Genomic DNA, 25,800 nt, shown 5'->3' on the forward strand with positions numbered 1-25,800 from the left:
TACGTTATGCACCCCCCCAGTTACAGAGCACGTACCATTATATAGTAAATCATCATGTAAAAAATATGGCACGTGCGTCTGGGGGTTGCGACTATTATGCACCCACTAAGCTTAAAAAGGTTAAAATAGCTCCAATGAACGCCACGAGAGAGATAGCTAACAAATCGCTCAGAACAGGTCCAGAAAAACGCGAAATATTTCGGATCGGTTCTGGTCTCTGCGGGTCTAAATTTGATGCTGATTACTGGATAGAAGAATTGGATTAATTTGCAGCAAATTCTGGCTAGCTGGGCCTCAGCAGAGCATGCGCACCTTAGCGGTTACAAACTTTTTCACAATCTTCCCTCTATTTGCAATATTGGACATTAGAAACCCTTTACATTTATTTAAAATCATTTGAATTCGTTATTTTTAATGGCTAAAAGATGACTGAAAATGGCACAGAAAACACATGACAGCACGTCAGCACCAAAAGAATCCAATCTGGGAATATTTGACCTCCTATAGTCATCTAATAGCGTTTGGCGTGTTAAATCAGCGGATTCCTGGCTCATTGCATTTTTTCAAAATTAGATATCTTTTCTTGGAATTTAACGTACTTTTTTCGAGACCGTTTCTTAGGGCTACACAATCAATACTATAAAAATTTGGCGAAAGTAAAAGACAATCTTTCGAACTGATTCATAGATCATAAAATACAAATAGAATACATATTTCAAATAAAGAAAAAATTGTTGTAAAGTTTTTAATTCGTTACCATCATTGTGAAAAAGTGACTGTATTTTTCTTGCCTTAAAGCATGACACCACATGGGTACAAAAAAGCCCCAAGAGCAATAAAATTTACAGAACATTTCAAAGGTAGAACTTCTCCAAACTAATTAATTTGTTTTCTCGACTAATAAATTGAACACAAAAAGTTTTGAAACTAAGCTGGTTCACAGAGGTCAAACAAAAAAGTATCCCAATGACAATTGAATGGCTCTGTCGTAAGAAAACGTTCGCAGAGAAATATTTATTTGTTCCATTTTTTTCAGAAACAGTTCAGATCGCCTCTAGAAAAACCAAATACCTCAAATAACATATCACCAACAATTCGGGTGGTGTTGCTGACTATGAATAGTTATCTTGAAAGATGTTACATGATACTTGTAGATTCTTATGTGATAATTGATGGCCACAGAATACTTTCTGACAAAAATCATAGTAGGTAGAATTTTGTTCTTCAGGATTCTTTTAGGAGAGAGATTTACTCAACAAAGTCTTATGAGATGACAATTGGGAATATTTGTTATCTACTTAAAATATTCTTATCAGGCAAGTTTTATCATTGAGCAAAACTTGATATTTTGAAGCAAGTCTGACATAAAGAGTGTTATAAAATATATGTTTGATGTGATACAGAATTATTTAACTAACCAATAGTTTTAGGCAGCAATATATATATATATATATATATATATATATATATATATATATATATATATATATATATATATATATGTAGCTACTGCAAAAATTCAATGTTTTAAGCTGTAATAAATTTTTCTTTTTTTAAAGCTGAACACAGAACATTTTTTTTAATTTTGAGGTTCTCCTTAAGTAACCTCCAAACTTTTCATGGCCAGAACTATGAAACTATCAATTATTTTTTGCCAATTATTTATTCGTCTGACGATATTTCACAGGATATTCCGTATTTGTGGTAATTTGTTAAAAAAAAACAAGGGATCGTTTTTTAAAACATAGACTAACATATGCGCTTGAAGTTTACCGACTCTTATGACTAGTTATGTTTGTTCAGTGATTGCGTCTGTCTGTTTCGTGAAACACCTGCGCCAGATCCCCCACCTGTTTGTGATCAACTTGGCAATCTGTGACTTGGGAGTGATGTCCATGAATGTGTTTGCATATCTGGGAATATTCTATGGAGACACTATTCTTGCCCAAAACAAGGTTAATTAATTGTATTTATTCTAGTTCCATGATTATTTAGATCCAGATTATAGTAATATAATTGGCACTGAGTGAGATTTCATATATTCATCTTTAGGGTTTCCCAATTTCACCGTACATCTTTTTGGGCTGAACAGTTGTTTTTTTTTTGGGCCAAGTGGGAATAGAAGTCCGTCACGGAAATTGTGAACCTGTCTATTCAAAAGTTATATCTGCGTGGATTTCTCATAAAGTTTGTTTCATAAAATAGAACAGCTGAAAATTTAAGTTCAAAAACCTATGTCAATTCAGAAAACAAATGGACGAATTTTTTTGGATCAAACTTAAATTCTTGAGCAAATAATGATTCCATTCGAAAGAGAGTCTTTGACAAAATGTGTGTTTTGCAAAAAGAATTGTTGACATTGACAGGTTCTGTGTGAGGTCAGTGGAACCATCTGCATGTTGGGATGTTTCGGAAGTCTCTGGACTATGATGTTTGTTGCCATCAACAGGCAAGTGCCAGTCTTTTCTCTCGCTTTTCAAATTTTCAAACTGATCAACTTCCTCCACTTGAAAACAGTTTTCTAGTTAACAAACCTTCTAATATAGACTTTAATAAGTTCGCGTAAGATCTCGGCCTGCATTTGAGATGTCACAAGTAAGTGAGCGCACAAAATGCTGAACAGCGCTGAAAGGCGCTTAATGGCATGAAAAAATGTTTAATGTTTTAGAAAGCGCTGATTAAAAAAAATAGAGCAAAATAAACGCCGAATGTGCTGCATAACTGCATGAAGGAATATCACTAAATGATCATAAATGACGCAATTTTTTGGAGCAAATGTCCACTGATTTTCGCAGCATTCTTGTAGCACGCATGAAATAAGCAGAAACTGCGAGTAAGTTAGATAATTTAGGTCAACTTAGACAAGTTAATTAGGTGTTTGAAATAAGCGTTCTTTCTTAAAGGGTTATTGTTTCGAAGGCGCCAGGGAGAGGAATTGAGTGATATATCTTAAACAAACAAATTAATGAACAAAAGCATATTCAGCTGACGATATATTTCGTTTACTTAGCAAAGTTGTATTTGTGCATCAGGCCAAAGTCGAAATGAGTGATTTAAATTTAGAAGTAAACTAGAGAGCGAACATTTGAAGTGATCTAGATACTTTGAACAGAAATGCAATTTCAATTTGAAGTAAATCAAGTGTGATTTCGAATTTGCAAAAATATTGGCACCCGCGAACCTGGTACATCTCAACTCTTTAAGTTATATTCATCATTGGACTCTGAAAATTTTTGGGGATGTTGCCCTAAGGATTGTCTATATATATTAGAGATGCGCGGTCGGTTACAGCTTTTCGATCTGAGTTTTTATAAGTAAAATTTTGTTGACTTAGGGTAAATAAAAATGCAATTTATCAGTTTTTCTAAATACCACCTAGAAGATCTAAACCGCACCCCCATGGAGGGTTATATTCAGCGGACTTTTACCAAATTTTATTGTCAGGTACACTTAATGGTCCTTTCAGGCTTTTATACATGTTGGGCCAATTCGACCACCCAACCCCGGAAAGCTACTAACACCGGAAAATGTGTGATTTGAAGGTTTTCGATATTTTGAACGAAAAAATGACTCTTTGAGTTATATATAAGACTAATTAAGGGTTTCAATGGGTATTAAGTCTAATGTAATGTATCAGATGATCATGGGAAGAGTTTAGGAATTTGTGGGAAAAATTTATTAGCGTTTTGAAATAAGAATAGGCAGTTTTCACCATAAAAAGTTAGCAATGAAACGGAAATAGCCATTTCTCAAAAAGTTGAAGTCGTATTGACCTGAAAATTGGGGAATAAATTAATTTCGGTACGCGAAATCGGATTGGCTTTTCTGAGAGGCCGAATGACTTTGAAATGGTAATAATATGATTACCTGAGGCAGTTAGTGATAAAAAACATTCACCCTGTTCAATTTTGACGAACTCGGATTTTTCGGGTTTTTGTCGACACGACACTTTAAAAATATTAAAATTACAAACGACTCGAAACGCTGATTCGTTGGTCAAGAAACTTGGCAGGCAGATTGGTAATACCCTATATTTACTAAGTGTTTTTACCCGAACACGTTTTGACCACTACTTCGCGAGTTAATAGGTTTAGAACTTTGGGGTAATCCAGGAGGTCGATGAAAAGTGTGCGCAGTCATTGCTCCTGTTCTAGTGGGAGTTATGTCATAAAAATATGTAGGTAGGTGCTTTCATGAGAGAAATTTCCGTGACAATTTTTAGTTTTACCAACTTGACCCCTCATTTTTGAGTGGTGACCTTTGGATGACCCCTAGAGGTCAAATTGTAGGCTTTTAGGAAATTTAGACTTTCTGGCAGGTTCTAACTGGGGAATTGCATCAAATGTTAAGAAAACCCAGAATAACAATTACTCTTAGCTTTGGGGTTGAGTTTAGTTATTTATTCATCAGATGATTTTCGACAGGGATTGATTGCAGCTAGATAATTTGATAGCGGAAGTAGAGGAATAATATCTTTTCAGAGCAACGTTTAATGTTTACTAAGCAAACACTGATTGACATGTCAAGTGCATATATGAGATAAAGTGGATTAGATTTGTTTACATAAGACTCCAACGTTCGTGTATTTAAGATAAGGAGAAAGTTGAAAAATGGTTGGTCGAAGTTGAACGACAGAGCATAATTTGATATTGGTTTGTTTGCATAGCTAACAAAGCCCTCCTATAGGTTGTGACAGATTTCAAATGCAAGTTGCAATGCGTACTTAAAAGATTATGGTTTGTTTACTTAAGATAAGAGCGTATTGGTCGAGTATAAATTAACACAGAGAAATTTAGAGAGAGTTTGGAGAATTTTGGGAGAACTTCAAGTTTGGACAAAAGAGAGATTTTTGCACAAGCGAGAGAAATTAATTGGTTTTATGGGACTAAACTTTACAAAATAGTGTGAAAAGCAAAGAAGAGATTGAGAGTGAGACTGAACTCTGGAAGTTTGTAATTGCAATACCAGTCGGGATACTGTGAGCGCTTTTGATTTAATTCATTTGGGAAGTGAGACACGGATATTGTTATTATTATTTTATTTACTATTATAAAATGTCATAAATTTGTACTTTTCATTGATGTGAAAGTAATATTCATACTTTTGTTAATCATATCCCTAGAATTTATATTACGAGCCCCATTGTGAATTAACTCATTTCACGGCAATCTAATTTGCAACAGCATATAAGAGTGGAAGAGGGGAAATTGCAGAGTAACAAAGTAACACTTGCTTCACCAATTCAAAACCTTTGGTTTAATTTTATTTGATCGATCTTCTGGGCGACAGAGTCCCCTCACTGTTGAGCCTAGCAGAAATTCAGAAGACGACAATTCTCAACCAGCCTTTAAATGGTTTAAATTTTAGCGAAAATTTAAATTTCAGTGGTTTAAATTTCACTTATCCCGGATAGGTGAATTGATCTCAATTGTGATGAAAATGTTTCAACTAACTGGATATAATTTCGACAACTGTTTACCTGGATGTTTAGGTACATTGCAATTTGCCAGAGTCAAATATACAAACAGTTATTCGATCTCAGAGGGACTCTTCTGTGTATAGTGTTGATCTGGATTTGTGTATTTTGTCTGGATCTGCCCAACTACCCCTTCATGGGACTGGGGGGACACGAGTTCACTGGGCTATTCCTGCATTGCAGTTTTAAGGTTATAAATGTTTTTACTGTTCTTCTGCGATACATGTTTAAGGACGGAGTTTAGTTAGTAGGGTCGGAAATTAGTGAGAATAATTAACTAATAATTTCACATTGCTTCGTAACTGGAAATGTCAGTCAATGGTACCCAAAATTTGAGAATTTGTAATTGCTCGAAATATTCCGCAGAAACCTGCTCAACACAATCAATCCGCTGTTATTTTATGAAGTTTTTGTGTTTTCATTGGATGTTGTTCAAATTAAAACGCACTCTGTCACTATTCTCCGCAAATTAAAGTTGATTAGCCTAAAACTGTACTTATAATAAATAACGTCCCATTCGTTTTTCAAATTCCGCCAATATTAACTAGAAAGAATTTTATGCAATTATTCATTATTTAAGTTTTCCTTTCCTTCTTTTCTGTTTAATTCCCTTTTTACATGCTCAATTTAGTGACGTTATTCATGAGAATGGCTGATACGTCAACGGTTTTTCCAAAGAACGTGAGGGGGAAAATGACATTGTTCAGTTTGCGGATTACACTAGTATTATTCGCAAATTTGATAGTAATGAAAGTATTCCACTAAATATTAAAAAAATAAGGAGGCTCAGTAATATGCGTACGCACATAATGTTCCGACCCAGCTCATCCACCTTCTTGACTTAATTGGCTATCAAATGATGAAGAGATAGAAAACTTTCAAAAACATATGAAATCGTTGAATAAACAACCAATGGAATATGATACACTATGGTACCAAAAAGCTACGTACAGCATGATTTCTGCTCTTAAAGCATGATTCGTGCTTCATAAGCATGAATTGCGCTAAACCGTGAAAACAGGTGTGAAATTTAGAGGTTTTAAAAGAAATTTCACTCTCAATTTCTCCGCCTAAACAGAAAAGATGGTTAAACCGCTTTGTTCTTTTACCGTTTGCCAAGTTGTTACGCTACGAGATGTCAGATTTTCATGGTCTAAAATACAAAAACAACTCAACTTGAAATCAAGATCCAGTGCACAGTATGCGTACAAACTTTATCTGAAAAATAACAGTTTCGAGGCCCAAAAACCGAGCGGAAGACCCCACAAATTGTCAAAGAAAATCAGAAAAAGTTAGTTACCGATGTTTTGAAAGATCCCAAAACCTCACTGGAGCGCATTCGAGTGCCTCATAACGCTTTCTTTTGCAACGATACAATTTCCAGAGGTACAGTTAGACGAATTCTCAAAAAATACTGCGTTTTTTCAAGAAATGCTGAGGCTGAAAAAAACTCAGAATGAAGAAGAAAAGCAAGTGTTTTCATTCAAAATGGTGTATCAATATGCTCAAGAGGTTGATCTCTTTTCGGCAGAATGTTGTTTTTACTGATGAAACAAGAGTGCGCATCTCCAGCGACGGAATTGTTAGAGTTTTTCGAAGAAATGGAACGGGATTTCTTGAAAAAATACAAAAAAAATTTCGGACAAACGATCACTTATGTTTTGGAGTGCAACACGATCAGATGGACGGAAATTGCTTGTTAAGTGTCCAAACAACTAAACGCTGTCGGTTTTTTGGAAATGTTGAAAATTTACGAAACAATGCATTTCTTGAACATTATTCTTCAACAAGATAAAGCTCCTGTGCATAACTCGTAGATTATCGGCATTTTTTCCCAAAAAAACGAGTGGAGAGTACTAGAATGGCCAACATACAGTCCAAATCTGAATCCTACTGAAAATTTAGGGGCGATTTTGAAGCAACGATTACGAAAACAGACAATTTTTTTGGGAATATTTAGAAGAAAAAGTGTATGAAATTTGGAATGAAGTTGACGCATACGCCGTGAGAAACCTGTATGAAAACTATACAAACCGTCTACTAGACGTTAAAAAAACCAAAGTTGTAATGACGCGTTATTAGAGAATAAATTTGAACTGAAAATGTTATATTTTTTGATGTTTGTATTGCTTTTTAAAAAATCTTAAGTTGTACGTAGCTTTTTTCGTACCATTGTATAATGCCACGCTAGAGGGCCGATGAAAGTTGTTGATGATAGGACTACTAGTAAGGAAATTAACAAAAATCAAACAACAAACATTATTTACGACCAAAACTAGATGTCAGTAAGCAAAATTATAACAAAATCAAACTCACATCAGATAAAAACCAAAACAAAGCAATTTAACCTGTACTTCATTAGAAAAGATATGGGACCTGTCCCCAATGTTCAATTTCGCAAAAATTCAAGGCCAATGGAATCAACAATTTTTGTCATAATTGAAAAAGAAACCAAAAATCTTTGAAATGTACAAATATATAACAAACTAAATTTTTATGAAATCTCGTAGTAACAGTAGTAACAGAGGCGAGAAACAAATGTTTGAAGTCAAATTTATTATAAAGATTAAGTTATAGCTCAACGGAATGGAGTTGTGACCTGTTTGTACAGTGACTGAGCCGCAAATCGACCGGAAAAATTATTTAAAAAAGATGAAACTCAAAAACTGAAATTTATTTTTGAAAACAAATATTTTCAGAAGTCATAACAGACATGGGATCACAATAAATGCGATGGATTCAGTTTCAACATCTCAGAGAGCCAATTGAGCCCGTTAATAATGAGACTAAATCACGAGCCCATAAAGAAACAAATACATAAAGAACTGACACTGTTCAAGGCACTATAATTATAAGATGTTACCTTCAAGAACTGTAAATTATAGTTTAACCTTCCTTTTAACATTAACAATTCTTCCTTATAAAAAGACTATTTAGAAATGACAACAAAAACAAACCCGAAAATTGAAGAGTATAGAAATCTCCAAAAATATTATGAAACTAAATGGTCGAAGCAATGAATCACAACGCTTAATCAAATGCGAACAAAATTTATGAATCAACAAGAAGTAATTGATTCTTTTTTGAGTGAGACTGAGTTACATGGTGACGAAAATAGAAGCAAAAAAGCGACATTTGAAAAAAATCATTTTTCTTTTTTAATTACTTTGAAAGTCAATAAAAGAAACGGCTCTAAAATTAAATCTTTAACTAGGTTGAGCTATGTCTTGGGGAAGCAATTATGATCTATTGCTATTGGGTATATGTCGCACAACAACGAAAAGATAGACAAACACAGGCAAAATGAAAAATCTCACAAAATTTTGCGAGATAACTGGGTTTCAGCCCAAAAGCATAAACTACTCAACAAAAACAATTAACATATCCAGATACGCTTTTTTCCGACGTTGTATTTTTTCCCTACATTTCCTTTTTTTATTGAACTTGACAATTTGACAATTAAATATTCAATTATTATCAAAAATATAAGAAAAACAGAAAACGCGTAGAACCAAAACAAAGAAACCATTAGTGGAATACAAAACCGTTACCGACGTCATTTTAGAACTCACAGGAAGTTGGTTTCCGCCCATATTTACTGAGACTACGCCCGAAGTTGAGAAAAACAAGATGAAATAATGGCAATGTTCAAAAATCACCGATATTTTCTCAAAACAAGTATATGCAAAATTATAACAGACATTAGCTAACAACAGAAAAAAATGTAAAGATTCTTTTATAATGTAAAAAATTTAATTGGATCTTTGATTGCGGACACTAAGTCTTTCGGCTAGAAAAACTATCAGAAATGAAAGCAAAACAAAAGAAATCCATAAAATTTTTACGAAAACAATTTGTCAGAGCCATAAAAACCATGAGCTTAACTGTGAAGCCATAGTAGAATCTTGTTGGGTCTCGTTTAGTGTAATTAGTATCTTTCAGTAATTGAGGCATCATTTGAAAATTGCAATTCTTTTCGCTAATTTACATAAAAAAATATTTACATAGCGGAAATATTTTTTAAAAAAGGTCGCGCCCCATTAAAATCTTAAAATTTTTTGTGATAGGGATCCATAGTGAGATCAAGATAGTGCTGCAAGTCTAACAAAACACTCAATTGTTAAAACGTTTGTAAAACAGATCAATTCTATACAAAATTTTTCAGTTTGTCAAAAATAAATGCCTTTTGTATAATTATCGAGTTTCGATTTGCAAAAAATTGTCAATATTATAATTCAAATTGGAGAATCTCAAAGCCAGCTGGAGCACACCTAGTTCTTTTTTCAGCTTAAGAAGAATCTGGTCGCAGTTTTAAGGTGTCTACTTCCGGCAAAATTAAAGCAAGTGGGCTAAAAATGCAAATTTGATCCATTTTTTTTTTACAAAAAATTCTCAATTTTGAAAATATTAGCATAAATTCTAGCCAAAAAACTCGGATCGGAAACTTCGGCAATCCTCCTCTATTTTTAGAGATAAAATTTGTAACACTACAGTCAACAATTTTATCTTATTTGAGCAAAATTGACGAAAATTTGTCAAAATTGTGAATAAAAACAGCTGAAATACGTCTAACATTCACGAAATTTAATCCTCGATAACTCCTTATAATAATGAAAATTGACAAAATGGTTCTGTTCTATATTTTTGGCTGGACGGGCTTTGTATTGATACTACTCAAAAATCTCTACGATTAATATATCGGTCGGGCAAAATTATCTGAACAAAAAAACCCATTTGAGTATATTGTTCCTCCCCCCAAGAGGGGTCGGAACTATAAAATCTTCTCAGATCGTATCTTGCCAGCCAATTTATTATCTCTAAAGTTAGCTGATTGAATCTTCAAACAGATATCAGACACTGTGGAATATCCAATAATTTAAAAAATTTTTCTAGCTGTCTAAAAACTGGACAAAACACGAGAACAATCAAATTATTATAAAAAAAGAACGAAAAAGAAGTGAAGTCACAAGTCTTTAATTCTAAAAAATGTTAAAAAAGGAAAAGATTGCCCACTTCAATGAGAGCCTGAAACAGTAAAATTTGTTTTAAAAATGTTTTAGCCGAGTTTTGGCCCGATCAGCGCCAGAAATTGCCATTTAACAGATAAATAGGAGCGTTGAGATACCATTTTACATATGAAAACGAACAGCCACAATTTCAAGATAATAATATTAATAATAACAATACTAATGCTTTGAATAATTTTTTGTATGTAGTAAGTATGTAATTTAAGTATTTGAAGGCATGGGAGTATTTAATCCGAGGCTTATAGCCAGACTAAATTACATGTGTACTTCGAAAAAGACAAAATTTTCCAACTTTTTTCATCTAGTTTGCGTGGATAACGCAAGGATTTTCAATGCAATAAATTGTGACACAAAATAGAGGACAGTTACGAAATAATTCTACTGTCGTCTTCAGAGGGCTAAGAAATCCGTTCATTATGTAGAATTAGAAACGGGAAGTCGAAGCTTATTCAACTACTGTGAAATGTGACCAGTACTGGATTAGAACCAACATCTCCCTTAAAATCTCAGTGTTCTAACTATTACATCAACTGGTCTCAAGCTCTTAAAATAGGGCATCTCCTATATTACATTCTTTTATTTTTTCTTGGATATAGGGGCTTCATCTCTGTACGCAATCATAGTCCGTTGAACAAGTAGAGCTTCTTGCCAGGCTAATTTTACGCTGAATTTCTCTCCGTTCTCTCAACCTGCCAGATAATATCAGTCTAATACGCAAAAAAGTTAGATAGTCCACTGCGGACAGCTTCATAAAAGAGCAGAGACCCTATTGTTTATTCTGTACTAAATAGTTTTGAAAATATTTTGGACGTGCTAAAATTAATAGCTTTAACAGTGAACAGAAGTCTAATTTTATAAGACCCTAGTTCAAAACTGATGCCAAATTTGCAAAAAAATTGCAAATTTTTGCTCGATAATGCCAAATTTGTAAAAATTTGCAATTTATCTCTTCACAAGGTCAAATAATTGCAAATTTGACATTAATTTAAAACTAGGGGACCTGTCAATTTACTTGGTTATCATAATCATGGTTGAAATTAATAACTAAATCACTAAATTTATTGAATCACTCAACCTCAACACAAAGTTTTTGCACAGAGAAAATGGGCGTGAATTTGTTTTTGTTTGTTGTTTGTGTTTAGATTGACAGTATCAGGTGGTGGTTTAACACTCTTTTCTACACTGTGTTGGCACTCGGAATTCCTCTCTTCACAATCCTATTCTGCTATTACAGCATATGGAGAAAAGCAAACAGTCAGTGATCAAGTTCATATTTCACATCTTAAAACTGAACTCTTTCTGTCGTGATCAAATTTCACTTTTTTCAATCAGAAATCTCAAAGTAATTATGAGTTGAGATCATCTTAGCAAATTGAGTTTTGCTTCAAAAACACCTCTAATTCTGCTCAGAAAGAGTCATTTGATACTCAATCTAATGACCCAATGCTTTTCCATGGTTGGAGGAAAGATCTTTTTTATGTCTGATTGTTTGCAAACTATATGTTTTTTTGCTCTTGTGCATATCGAAACGGCAGCAGAACAAGACTAAACAGCAACCAAACTTCTTCTAAAAGAAAGTTGGAAAATTGCCAAGACACTCCAGATTTTTGTAATTTTTGAGATAAAGCAATAATCGCAGCATGGCTAGATTGCCATATTAGCACATCGAAGAAACGTAGGTAGCTTAAATGTCTTTCCTTATCCCGTTAACCATGACTAAAATACAAAAGTTTTTCTTCATTTTCTCTTCCAAAATTTTGACACATTATCTTTGTCAATAAACATCGAAATTTTTTGATTGGTAAGTGGTTCTTCAGAAACGGATCAGATCAGGAATCTAGCTTGCTGACTGCGTTATAAGCATTAGTAAAAAAGATTACGTAAATTTTTCCTGGCGAGAAAAAAAGGCTCAAAACAAGGTTTCTTCTGGAATCGTGATTCGACAATAGCAAACCCAAGTTTTGCAACTCAGTATTTTGAGCAGAAGTCGAGCAGAATTTTTTGGGTCATCGCTGGCTTCGTTTTTGCGTCATCACTTCAACTAGTCATTAATTATAAATAATTATAATGACAAACTTTCATTACTTTGATGATTTAAGGCAGACCCGATATGTGCTCCTTTTACAGCCTTAAATTATAAAGAGCTAGGGCTACTTATTTCTGCGCTCGAAGTAGACTTACCTATATCTCTAAAACTAACCGACTCTGTAAAACACTGGGAGTAAACTTCTATTATTACGGTGGTTAAGAAGTATAGCACCGGAGTCAAAGATATACACATGGTGTATCTAACGAAAAGACTGAATACAGTTAGTTCAGTTCTCTCTATATAAAAGAGAATAGTGTCTTCTCAGTCTCTGATTGGTTGAAGGTGCACATTCAATATTTTCACTGCTACATCCATCCGGGGTGGATAGTTTCAAATCCGAATCTGTGAAGTGTAGCAGAAATACGTAAAATGTGTCATCCTCGTTGAAAGTAGGTTGAAGTGAGTGATGAGTTGTGTCCTCTCTCAAGTGGGTAGTGACTTGTGTCGTCGTCTGGAGTCCCGCTCAGTGAAGTGGTGACTAGTGTTGTCAGTGAAGAGTTTTGCCTTGTGAAACCAGTAGGGGTGCCAGTTACAGGGTGTGCTGGCCAGTAACGTCAGTCCTATTGAGAGTATGTCCATTTGCTCTGACTGTCTTGTAGTTAGGATTTATTCCCAGTTGGAGGATCGTTTGTAGTCGTAGTCTCTGTCTGGTTTGCACGAGGAGATTTCTGTTTATCTCTACCTGGTACACGGTTTGAACCAGTCGAATTTACAAGCGTACATTCTGGTTGAAATCCATCTTTTAGCTACTGTGTGAGCTACCTTTCCTATTACATCTATTAAGGAGATTTAATGCTTTCTTGCGTAAGTCCCAACCGGGGAGAAAGAAGAAAAGATCTGATCCTAATCTTCATTCTTGCGGGAAAAGAGAAGAATATGTGAGAGATATATCTTCGTTAGAGAGGAAAAAAGGTATAATAAAAAAAAGAAAGAAGAATAGAAAAATAGGTTTTATATAGAGTTTTGAGATCAGTGCGTCTCGTTTTTGTGGGTCTGTGAGTCCAAGGTGGTGTTGTAGGGCTGTGGCCTAAATTCGATATTCAAATACGAAATCCGGAGCTCGATTATCTGGATCTCGAAAGAAGGAGAGAAATTCTGGGTCGCGTGCCAGACAAGCAGCAAGAGCACGAGGATACAAGTCGGTGTTGGAATGTGGCTGCAACGCGATGAGGTGAATATCTGTTGCTCTTCCTGTGAGGGTTGGCGATTTTTGACTTTATCGGCCATCCAGTCCCTGTAGAGGAGGTTGAAAGTGTGTCCATAGGTACACTTCGTGGCTTCTGCTTATACACACTGTAAATACTCGATGGGGACAAGAATGGGACGATACGTCTTGGTGTAGAGTGGTGAGAATATAAAATAGTTTTTGATGGGGTCGAAATTAGGAAGAGTGCCCTCGCAATAATTAGGTTGTATTATGTAGCTATAGTTTATATAGTATGGTGAAGTTAGCTTTGTGTTAGCATATTGGAGGATTGAATTCGTGTGAATTGTCGGTTTGTGTTTGAAAATGATGCTGCACAAATAGGTAATTGCGCATCGTGTGGAGCATTTTCACCCAATTCACATTGTGAGTGGTGTTGTTTACATCCATCTGTGTGGGATGTAAAAATGCAAATTGCAAGTAGAAGGGGTCGTACTTGGCGTATGTCTTGTAGGGTGCAGTGTCGCGAGTAAAAAAGTGTTGAGGTAACCATTCGGGCGATCGGCGAGTGCGAAAAAGTACTTCGACAGATGCCAGAAGCGTTCTGTGAAATGCGAACTGATAGGGAAGTGTAAACATTCCAGGGGTAGGTCCTTGTCTTGTCCTTCTTGGACATACTTGTTCTCTAGTTGGCCAAAAGAACAAGAACTAGTGGTTGGCTTCAGCGTGTGATGAGGCGGAGTGGAGGTGTAGCTAATTCGTTCTGGCACGTGTATGCCTTAGAGTGTATTAATTCCGAGAGGGTTTGTGAACTCGTGGAATCTAAAATTAGGTCCTTATGACCTGGGTGGAATACCGTGTGTTGGCATGAAAGGGTTTGGCCTTCCGTGGGAGCTCGAGGGCTGTGGGCCTCGGGAGGGTTTGCTGTGTGTCGAGCAGGCGATTGTGAAGCTTACATCGGCGAAGAGCGAACCGGGTAGATTTCATGTACTGTTTCCCGTGGACGCCTACTAGGTAATTGTCAGTTGACGTGGGTCGGTCGTAGGGGGGTGGCTGAGGGAAAGATTGTTGTGGCCTCAGAGGTGGGAGAGCCGGGCCGTACCGTGGTGAGGATACCGGCGGGCGCTGTGTGTGAGGTGTGGGCATGACTGGCGGTGGGTAAACCAGTGGTTGCGGTCGTGGTCGTGGTCCACGGATCCTACCAGAATATGCCCAGTTGGGAATAACAGTTTGTGGTGTATAACAGTTTGCAGACTGTTCTGCTGTGGCCACTTCATCAGCCCAAGATGGAATGTGCGTGGTTGGTATCGGTGGTTGTGTTTAGGAGACTGCTGTGTGCGCAGTTGAGATAAGTGAAGCTGGTTGAAGCTCTTGTGACGAGCTGTGCTGTCCTGCAGGGACTGTAGGCGGACTCGTTTCGCTATCGATGTACAGGTGATGTTCACCTGAACTCGAGGAAGTGGTGGCGGGGGAAGGCAGTGCGTTCACCCGCGCTTAATTAGCAGTGTCCACACACTGTGGCTGTGGGGAAGTTTGCGCCATCGTGAAGAGGTTGGGTGTTTGCATCTCGCAAACTGGCTCGGGTACTGTGGGTGCCAGTACCAACGGAGTGAGGAGTGATGGCAGAATATTATCAACCTCCAGCATGATAAGGTCATATGCTGTCGGACCGTCATTTGGGGGGATCGGTGAGCCTCCTACTTGGTGGCTAGAGACTGAAGTGGAGTCACTAAAACAAAAAAAGTGTTAAACACGAGTACTTGGAAGGTTTAGGAAAAGTTCCTCTGGAATTTCCTGATAGTCAGGTTCTTTATCAAGAGAGTCGCGTGAAAGAGAAATTCCACGTGAGCGTTTACGCTTATTAGGTTGAAAAGTGTGTAAATGTAAAGATCGAAAAATTGGTTTCATGCGAGAATCAGTTAGTGCTTCATAGCATTGATGAATAGAAGCTGGGAGAGTGGCTGTATGACGTTTATTTGAATTATTGTGCACTGGAGAGGAGAATTTTTTATATACATTTTCAAAACTTTTGTAATAAATGCAATTCATGTTGTGAATGTGGAGTGCAACTATCGATTGAGTGACGACGTCATTTTTTAGGTGAGGGTGGTTTATATTGTGTAGAGTCAGATTGGAGTGCATGGAATACTGTTTCTGAAAATACTCCAAAAAATCCAGAGGTTGTGATCTTAACCAGCGTGATATTGGGTCCTAAAGGTGATTTTAGGTTATAAGTGTTAAATGCACTACGAAAGAGGCCAAAAAGGCATAGTACAAAATTAAAAACATTCCATATTATGGCTATTTCTTTTAATAGGTACCAAGGATATCCAAAGATTCCAATGAGGGATTCTTTTAAATAGTTGCCATTAATCAAGTCACGCCAATCAAGTCTGCGAACGGTCAAATTTTTGCCATTAATGAAGAGTTTGTTTTAATAATCGTTATATTCGATGCGTAATTGTGAGAATTGTGCTTGTAATTGTGCTTGTTTTGCAAGATGTGCAAAATTTACTGCGCGTGCTACTTCAAATTTTTTAAGCTGCGTCATCGACTAAATGATGAAATTTCAACTTATCTATTGATTCAGTCCAGTAGTGTTGACTGTAAATTCCGAGTTGTTGCGCGGTAAAATCGGCGTGGTAAAACGGTTTTCTACTTCGTCAGGCGTCAAAGTTTTAACGAGGTTTCGCGCCTCAATTGGGTAGGGTGTTAAGCGATATGTGTCATCGCCGTCTGTATCGAGTGAGATTTGTTGATCAAAATTTTTGGGTTTACATGGTGCTTTAAAAGACCAAGGGAAGGTCTGACTAGTGACTTGATCTACAAATTGTAGTTTATTTTGATAGTATATAGGGATACGTTCGAAACATTGATTCTCTAATACATAAAGGGGCGATGAAACAAATTACATTGAAAGAGTGAATTTACATTTTGAGTTGTTTTAACTGTAGCGAATGTGTGTCGCTGTCCTGTAATTACGTAACCAACTAAAGGAAATTTCTTTGTGAGTAAAATAAAAGCGATTTGTTTGAAACCGCGGTCTAAGTCGCAGAGTTTGTTTTAAATATTCAAACTTGTTTGATCCATTTCGAGCAAGACTTGACTAATCATGTAATCGAGTTTAGCATCGATTTGGACATTAGGGTGAACTGTTTCTACTCGGTGGTTTGAAATTGCTATTTCCGTAGTAGGGTTTCGAGTTATTTCGCGAGAATTTATTTGGACTTCTGTGTCTTGAGTGATTTCTTTGTTCTCTGCTATTGCTGCGGGAGCGATGTGAAAATGGTAGTGGTTTACCTGTCATATATAATTTGATGTGATTTGTCTATTAGGGAGGTTTTGATTACCTTCATTGCTTGGTTAGAAGTTCGTTTCTGAAAATTAGGCTTATCAAGTGGTTTTGTATACCTTTTCTCAGGGCACGTAGAAATACTATGTCCTGAACGTGAGCATTTTTACAAAATTTTAGGAAGAGTGGTTTTCCTTTAAAATTAGGGTCATTTGTGTACTTTTGCCGTACTACATTTATTCCGTGAGCAATATCTTGTTCCATTGCGTGTATATCATCTACTGTAAGATTATCTATCTCGAGTGAGAGATTGTTAATTGAGTGTGAAGAAGTGGGATTTGTATTTAATTTGTGTCTGTCAATATGTGTTCGTGTAATATCTTCTTGGTGTAATTTTTCAACAAGTTGTGCAAATGGAAGTTGTGGTTCCAATGCGGTTGATTTGTGATTTGCAATCTTTTTTAGTGCTATTCTAGTTAATTGGGGAACGAGTGCTTTGACTAGTGCATCATTCATTTGTGCATTCCGCATATCCGGGGCATTGCTAACATATGCTTTTCCAGTCATTTGTTCTATTCTGAGTGCTAGTGTTTTAATTTGTTCACCAGAAGCACGTGTTTTGCTTTCTAGTATTGAGTTCGCTTGTGTTTGCGATTGTTGATTATCGAATGTTTACTGAAATTCGCGGCAAAAGGATTGCCAATCCTTTTTAATGTCAAGTGGGAGATGTGAATACCAATGTTGTGCTGGTCCTATTAGAGCCATTTGGGTCATGGCAATCCGCTTCAAGATCCAGGCTTCATGAATTGGTGAATCAGTCTGCTCTGGTCCTGCTGTCTTTGCCATATTTGCTGTGATAGCATTTAGAAAATCTTCTGTTGTATAGGTAGTATTATTACCATCAAACGGTCGTAACGACTGTTGCATTGGTACCGAGCTGCCTAGGTAGGGGTACATCATTTGTGTATTCCTACGAACTACAGGTGATGGCGTTTGTGTAGACGCTGCTTGTAGGAGTCGGTACGTTTGTACTTTGTTGTGTATTTTGTGAGTTTTTTTGTTTGTCTGACTATGTTTACTAACTGTTGTGGGGTAATTTGTATATTTTGGTTGGTACCTTGTGTGGGTTGGGCTGAATTATTTAAAATGTTGGGTTGAGTATGAAAGTGTACTGAATTCTGTCTGTGTAGACGTGGTAAAAATGTGTTTATATTTGATAATGGTGTGGTATAGTTGTGTTTAATGGGTTTGAATTTTGTGTCAATTCAGTTGAATTCGCAGGTTGTCTGTGTTGATGAATTTGACAAACGTTTGGGTTTTCAGTAGTGTTAATAGTTGTATTATTATTCTGATCATTATCTTCAAGATCAATTAATGTGTTTACCGTGTGTGATGAAAAGAGTGTTCCATCATCTAGCAGTGTTGAATTGAAATCTGTTTCTGTGGTTTCGGTTATACGGCTTTCTGACTGTTGAGAGTGAATTATTGTTTCCATATTTTCAATAGGTGAGACTTTTAAAGAATTGTTTGTGCTTTCTATAATATTTGTGCAAGTATTTGGTTGTGTTTCAGCATTATAGTTTTTAATTCCTATGTTTTGATGATTAATTTATAATTTTTGTATAGTTTCCGTGATGTTCATGAAATTTTGTGGAAACCAATTTGGGTCATATATATATATATATATATAAAATGGAGTGTTTCTGGTAATTTGTTAATTATTCGTGGATACGTTTCCGCTATTAGTTTAGTGGCTGGAAAGTTGTGTCTAACCAGACTTTTCCAAAATCTGTGTAGATACCAAGATAGAAGTGTAAGAGAATGAAGAATCTCTTCTTCGTTCAAATCTGCATCTGTGACACAGCTTATATAAATTTTGAGAAGTTGATTGAAGCCCTCTATTTCCTGTCGATTGATTTTGTGTACGCTTTTTTCGAGAGTGTAAATTATTGGTGTTTAGTGCCGGTGCAAGGCCTTTAAGAAATTCGAAGGAAGATTTTCTGAACAATCCTTCTCTGTCTGATGGTTGTATTTCAGACCATATTCCGTTAAGGAATTCAAACAGTGTGTCTGATAATGGGTGAAACAGAGTATCGTATATCAGTGAGATATGAATAGTTGTGAGTGGGTCACAAATGAAAAGAACTGAACCTTTTGTGAGTTGAGCTCCGTAAATTTGAACTAGAAATGAAAGAAAGGCGGTTCGTGAAACCTGTGATGCCTTTTCTGGTAAAGAAAGATGAGGTTGTTGTTCTACTGCAAAATAGTGGTATTTGAGCTGTTTAGCTGTATTTAAAATGATATTAAATCATCTTGGTGTTGATAGTGTATAACCTCAAAGGGTAAGATTTCGCGTGTTAAACGCCTGTTCTGTTGTGTAAGAAGAGCTGGTTGTCATTCGTCCGAGTGTGTCGGAACGTGAGAAGAAGGTTAATCAATGTGATGATCCATTTTAATTAATTCTTTTGTTTAAATGTTAATGATTTTTGTTTTGTTGGGTCTGTGTTCCCCTTTTTCTTAAATTTTAAATAAATAAAGAGTATAAAGCTATGTAATCTAGTTCTAAATTTCTTCTCCGGAGAGAAAAGGGTGTTTTATGTGAGTTCTTTTTACCGTTAGAGTTGGTTAACTCACTGGTGGCACCAGTTAAGGCAGACCCGATATGGGCTCCTTTCACAGCCTTAAAGTATAAAGAGCTAGGGCTACTTATTTATGCGCGCGAAGTAGACTTACCTATATCTCTAAGACTAACCGACTCTGTAAAACAGTGGGAATAAACTTCTATTATTACGGTGGTTAAGAAGTATAGCACCGGAGTCAAAGGTATACACATGGTGTATCTAACTAAAAGACTGACTACAGTTAGTTCAGTTTTCTCTATATAAAAGAGAATAGTGTCTTCTCAGTCTCTGATTGGTTGACGGTGCACATTCAGTATTTTCACTGCTACAGATTGACTGTCAGTTCTAAAATAACTGAATGTGATACTGTTTGTTTATACAGCTTGTTATTTGTGGTCCAACAGTAATGTTTTGCAGCAATATCTTAACAGCAAACGTCGAAACGAACCTTAAAACAAAATTATTCTGCAAAAGTTCTCTGGCAAAACAGAAGAACCTATAAACCTAAGATAAAAACACGAAAACTTTGATAATCATAATTCTTATTATGAAGCTCTATTTTTGTCCAGATTCCTTCGAAAAAAAAGAAGGAAAAAGATAAAACCTTGACATCTTAGGGAAGCCCAAACTACGTGCTCCTGAAATAAGTAACGACCACATGACTATGTAACTATGGCAACATGAATAAAGCTGAAAATAGCGTAGTTAATTAGCGTTTTAAAATAATGTGTCTTTAAATTATTGAAAAATAATTTCAATCTGAAATTTTTCAACAGAACAAAATATCAAAACGATTTCGAAACGCAAAATTATTCAGCTAAATAACCTGGAACAAATAAAAAACTTGACCGAAACTAGAGAGGCGAATTCAAAAATCTGACACAATTTTGAGAATGGTTGACATCAAACCCAAAACACTTAGAAGATAACACCCAGATTAAAACCTAAATACACTTTCCTAAATCTGATTTATATAGAGATTAAATTTTGGTAAATAAAAAGCTCATTTACATCAAAAAATTTTAGCAAAAAGTATGATCTCCTGCATTCTCTAGAAATCATTTATGATCAAAATGGCTTTTAAATTAAATAATGATTTAATTATTTTCTCGTTGGCTTCTATTTAAGGACATAGCCAGACCGTGGCCCATTCAAAACCAATGATTTTTTTTCCTAAAATGCAGTAACCATTTAAACTGAAGAATCGACTTCTGAATTATTATCTTAATTCTTTGATCTCTTCCAAAAATTTAAACTTTATAAGAAGGTGGCCGCGTTATTTGCATATTGTTTGCTGAGCAAGATCGTTTTTAATGCTCAAAAGTTCAAATGAAGGCAATAAAATACAAGTAAAAATGAGAATAATTGTAAACAAAATGTTGAAAAAGTCGAAAGGGCAATTTAAAATGATCTGCATGCTGAAATGAAAAACATAGCAGGACAATTTCTGAATTAATGTGAAACGCAACGATAAATTAGAGTGGCAACGCCTGAAACGCCTTGCTCTGAGGCTTATTTTATTCTAAAAAAATAACTGAGTTCACATAAAGCGAATGAATGTAAACAGTTCAGAAAAAAACAATAGATTTAGTGAAAGCAGTTCCAACTTTAGAGGTTTGTTGGAATAAAAGTAATCGGAAAGTCATGTGTTGGGAACGTGAAATATTATAGTCCCTACATCGCCAATCCTAAAAATTGGGCAGAGTCCCCGTTTGCGAACACGAGAGGAAATCTTTTGTCACTCCATTTCGCGTGGTATGAAAACGGTTAAATTTGACAACAGTGACGAGAAAAGCTGGGATAATGGTAGTTAAGTTTTTACGTCACATTTTTACATCACAAAGGACAGCAATTTGTGAGTGGGGAAACTGTCATCAATGTCCACAATTTTGAGCATCATTATTTATTTTCCATTCAATTTTTAAGCTGCGCCCTAATTTATGAATTAATTGTGCTGCCATTAATTTATAAATTACAAAATCAATGTCACAAATTCGTTAGTGCTGTCCACAATTTAGATAAAAGCGTACGGAGATTTAGCTGCCATTAACTCACTGCTAATTATTTTACATCATTTGACAGTGAAATGGATTTAGTGGCAATCATTTTATTGGCGTGAAACACTAACTGAAGCTAAACTAGACTTCATTATAATTAGCATCAGATTATTTTAATACGAATCACTCAGTATTGTTTTACTTTAGAGATAAAATAGCCCTTTGATTGTGTTAACAAAACGCCGCAGTGCTGCTTTTCTTTACGGATTAAATTGGTCTTATGAACATTTTTTTAATAAAATTTGCTCAGTATAGTTTCACTTTATGAATAAAATCGGTTCTTTGATTAAACTAATTAAAACCACTCAGTGTTATTTTTTTCAGTAGTTGAAGCGCAATTGTTTCTTTACTAATTCTTTTCATTTTTAATCCAATCATCGATTAATTCGACAAAAATTCCTCACCTGTAGATAAGGACCTGGAGATAAACATACATCATGAATATCGTGCTTTGTTAAATAGTCTGTTTTCTCAGATGATTTTTCCCAGATCCAGTTGGCAGAAATTGATACATACGAATTTGTTTAATTACAGTTGCTATTGATTTAAAAGAAGATTTTTACTAAGGGATTTTTAGACGAAAATGAGGCATATACTTCATCAGTTATTGTTCATCACTACGTGTTCATCGGTCTTTTGCAGTAGGTATTTCTCTGTTCAACAGTCACTTGTAGTAGTTATTTCTCTTTTAGTGTTATTTCATCTATCAGTTTTTGTAATTCAAGTCTGTCCCGACTCTTTAGGGACGATAGTTTTCCTTCTTTCTGAAACAAAATTTCAATTAATTAAAAGCAATTGAAACAATTAGGCTAATTTATATTTAAGAGCCTCGTAAGGTAGGGACTTTAAAATTGCGGATAATAAAGATAAGGATGATTGTGACGTAAAAGTTGCGAATAATAGTGAACCGGATAATAGTGACAAAAACATTAAAAACTGCGGAAATTAGAGACGATTAAAGCGACGAAAGTAGATACTATAGTGCGGATTTAAGGGACGCAATTTTATGGATAATAGTGAGGTAATTTAGCGGATAGATGTGGCGGATAGTAGATGGCGCTCAAGAAAAGCGTTGTCCTCTTTCGCAATTGCGGACATTTGAGACGAATTCCTTCAAATTTTAACAAATTTGAACTAATTTTCCTCGCTGTTACTTTTTTCCGCGAAAACCTATGAAGCTCTATCTTAAAACATGGGAGAGCGGACAACCTTGACTTCAGCAAGCAAGTTTGCCTGCTCAAAATGTTGGGTTGACGATATAATGTTAACTTAAGAAAACACACACTTAACATTATTTAAAAAAATGACAGATTTTCTATTCGGACAAGCAAGGAAACAAAAAATTGCAAACTCAATGAAATTTGGAATCTAATTCGTGTCACAAATCGAAAAGAGTTATGTTTCAAATTTGTTCAGCATAAAAAATCATACTTAGTTAGAACTAGGGGAACTCTTAAAGAAATTCATATAGGTGAGTGACAGGTTCCACAACAATATTGTAGCTAACACAAAAATTCAGCGACATTTCTGAACGAATAGGTAGCAAAACATTGAAACCGTTAGCTATATGCAAGGAAATTGAAACAGGAGGTTAAAAATACTGTTGCAAAATCTTTAGATCTGTCAATTATTTGGCTGCAAGAAGAATGTCGAAACAGACTTTTCAGTTGCTATTCACTAAATTGTTGTTATATTTCAAGGGAAGTTTAAGTTACAATACCTTTCTTATTCTTTTATATGTGATAAGAGTTATATTCGTGATTTTTCTCAAAAACTCGTATACAATTAATCATTTATTTACGATAAAGCTCAAATAAATATCTTCTCTTTTTTTCTCAAGATCAAATTGGAAAAATGAACCAAAGAATGAGTCAAATGACTTCAGAAATTGATCAAATTAGCTAAAATTGGCTACAGCCTGTCTCTTTTTTTCGCATAAAGGCTGCTTTATTATAGATTTGAACTCTGAATAGAGACAACGTTTGAAATACAACAAAATTTTTTATTGCATGCCGTCAAAAAAAGCAAGTTATCTAAAATGACTCAGATTTAGAACTCAAATATTATGTAAAAAGTTTAAACGTTTTTTTTTGTTGGAGGAGGGTGGAGCTTAATTGGCAAATATGTTGTTTATTATTTGTAATATTATTTATTATTGTATTATTTGGCAAATATTGTTTGTGATAAGCATTACTAATAACAATTATACCATGTATATTGAAATGAACACCAATTGCAAAAAAATTTGAACAATTTTTGGCAGTATTAGAAATGTTGCGGATTGAATTGTTCTTGTTTGTTGTTTGTTGTGTGCTTATAGGCAGTGGGATGGCGGCGGGGAGTGAGAAGAGACAGCGTGAACAGAAACAGTTGATAATCTCATTGGTCACAATATTCGTTGCATTCTGTGTCACTTGGCTGCCATATGGCATTCTGATTGCTATGCTTGGATTCGCAATTGACATCACTGCAATCATTCCATGGGGTTCGTTCATTCCTTCATCAGTCTCTCAATATTAGGAGGTATTTTCTATTCACATTGATAGATGTAATATGCATATGGGGTGTGTATGAGAGAGAAAATGGTCATAAGTATATGAATCATAGCCTGAAGTCTATACCCCCCCCCCACCTGTTACCCTTTAATCATGTAGCGTTGTTCCTTGTTACTCGTTATCTTTCCATTCGAAGGATGACAAAATCTGTTTCGGTGATAAAACATGCGACTGCAGTCGTTGAATATTGATGGAGAAGTGATAATTTGCAGAAATGATAATAATTCTGGACTTGTGGGCCCATCTGAACTCAGCTGCCAACTTCATCATATATGGAATGACTCACAGAGGATTCAGAAATGCTTACTTGGAGTTACTCTCAAAAGTGGTTCCATGTTACAAGTTCAGAGATGACAAACAGGGCGGAACTCTTTCAACCACTGGGGGAGGGGCTAGCACAGCTACCTCTAAAATGTGAACAAAAAACACGGGATCAAATAACAAACTATAATACTCCCTTCAACTTTTGTTGTATAATCTTTTCCTGCAATTTTTTCTTTTGTTTAATCAATTGAACCTCTAGTAATTAACTTTATATATCTATGCAACACAATAGTTTTTTCCTGCTATGGCGATCACATTTTTGCTTATATTTCCCGGCCGTTATTCTGTTGGGGATTTAATTCGAATTGTTTAACAATAAATCTTCAGCTTATATTTAAAACTTATATTATTTGAGAAATATCACGCATGGACTATTAATTTTTTGTCAAAAGGGAAAAAATGTTCAATGAAACATTAGAAACTACACAAGTGAAAACTTATCAATTTAAGATGAAGGAAGAGAAAAATTAGTGCTTTTTCAAAGAGCTCTACTTGCCTACTAACTTAAAGACGGCTTTGCTTTAGAAGGCTTCGGACATTGTAAATTTTTGGGCGCTCAAAACTCAAAAAACCAGCAATTTGCATTTGCCCAAAAGATCCAATACGGCGTACGACAAACAGGTTCTCAAAAATCCCACTCGTGAACGTAAGAAGCGCCGGTTTTTGCCAATCTTAGGAGGACACTTGTCCGAGTTTGCAGAAAATTAAACATTAGAAAGATTGAATTTCTATAGATCTGATAGTTTGTGTAGTCTTTTTCTAAGAGATCGCATCAAAGAAAACACCCGCTGAAAACGGCGACCATTTTCGCATGCTCTCATTCAATAAAAATGCTACCAAAATATATAATCAGTTTCTACAAATGCGGAATTAATAAAAACATAGAGAGATTTTAATTCGTCGTTTCGTGTCCAAAAACAGTCTAGATGAAAAATATTTTTTGACAACAATTATTGTTCCGACCCCACTTGCGGGGGAGGGAACTATATACTCAAATGTGTTTTTTTTGTTAGCTAATTTTGGCCGATCGATATATTCATGGTAGAGAAATGTGAGTGGTATCATTAGAAAGCTCGTTGAGCGCAGAGTTCGGAATTAAAAAGATTTTTTGAATATCGTGTTTTTCGAGGATTTATCGAGATTTAAAGATTTGTGTTAACAAGGGATGTTTGGCATAATTCTGTTCACTTTTTTGTTCAAATTATGTTTTTGTCT

The 25,800-nt window shown here is 35.4% G+C and overlaps 1 protein-coding gene across 1 annotated transcript; it reads left to right on the forward strand.

Annotated features, from left to right (window-relative positions):
- The first annotated feature begins 1,692 nt into the window (after window positions 1-1,692).
- On the forward strand, window positions 1,693-24,804 carry LOC142356308 (melatonin receptor type 1B-like). Its single transcript, XM_075408244.1, has 6 exons — window positions 1,693-1,955; window positions 2,367-2,449; window positions 5,492-5,666; window positions 11,646-11,757; window positions 24,027-24,191; window positions 24,474-24,804. Exons 1-6 carry the CDS (start codon window positions 1,782-1,784, stop codon window positions 24,677-24,679), a joined length of 915 nt encoding a protein of 304 aa, XP_075264359.1. The 5' UTR covers window positions 1,693-1,781; the 3' UTR covers window positions 24,680-24,804.
- Window positions 24,805-25,800: the final 996 nt, after the last annotated feature.

The sequence above is a fragment of the Convolutriloba macropyga genome, unplaced genomic scaffold (genome assembly GCF_964194025.1).
Source record: "Convolutriloba macropyga unplaced genomic scaffold, txConMacr16.3 SCAFFOLD_3728, whole genome shotgun sequence".
Classification (NCBI taxonomy): Eukaryota; Metazoa; Xenacoelomorpha; order Acoela; family Convolutidae; genus Convolutriloba; species Convolutriloba macropyga.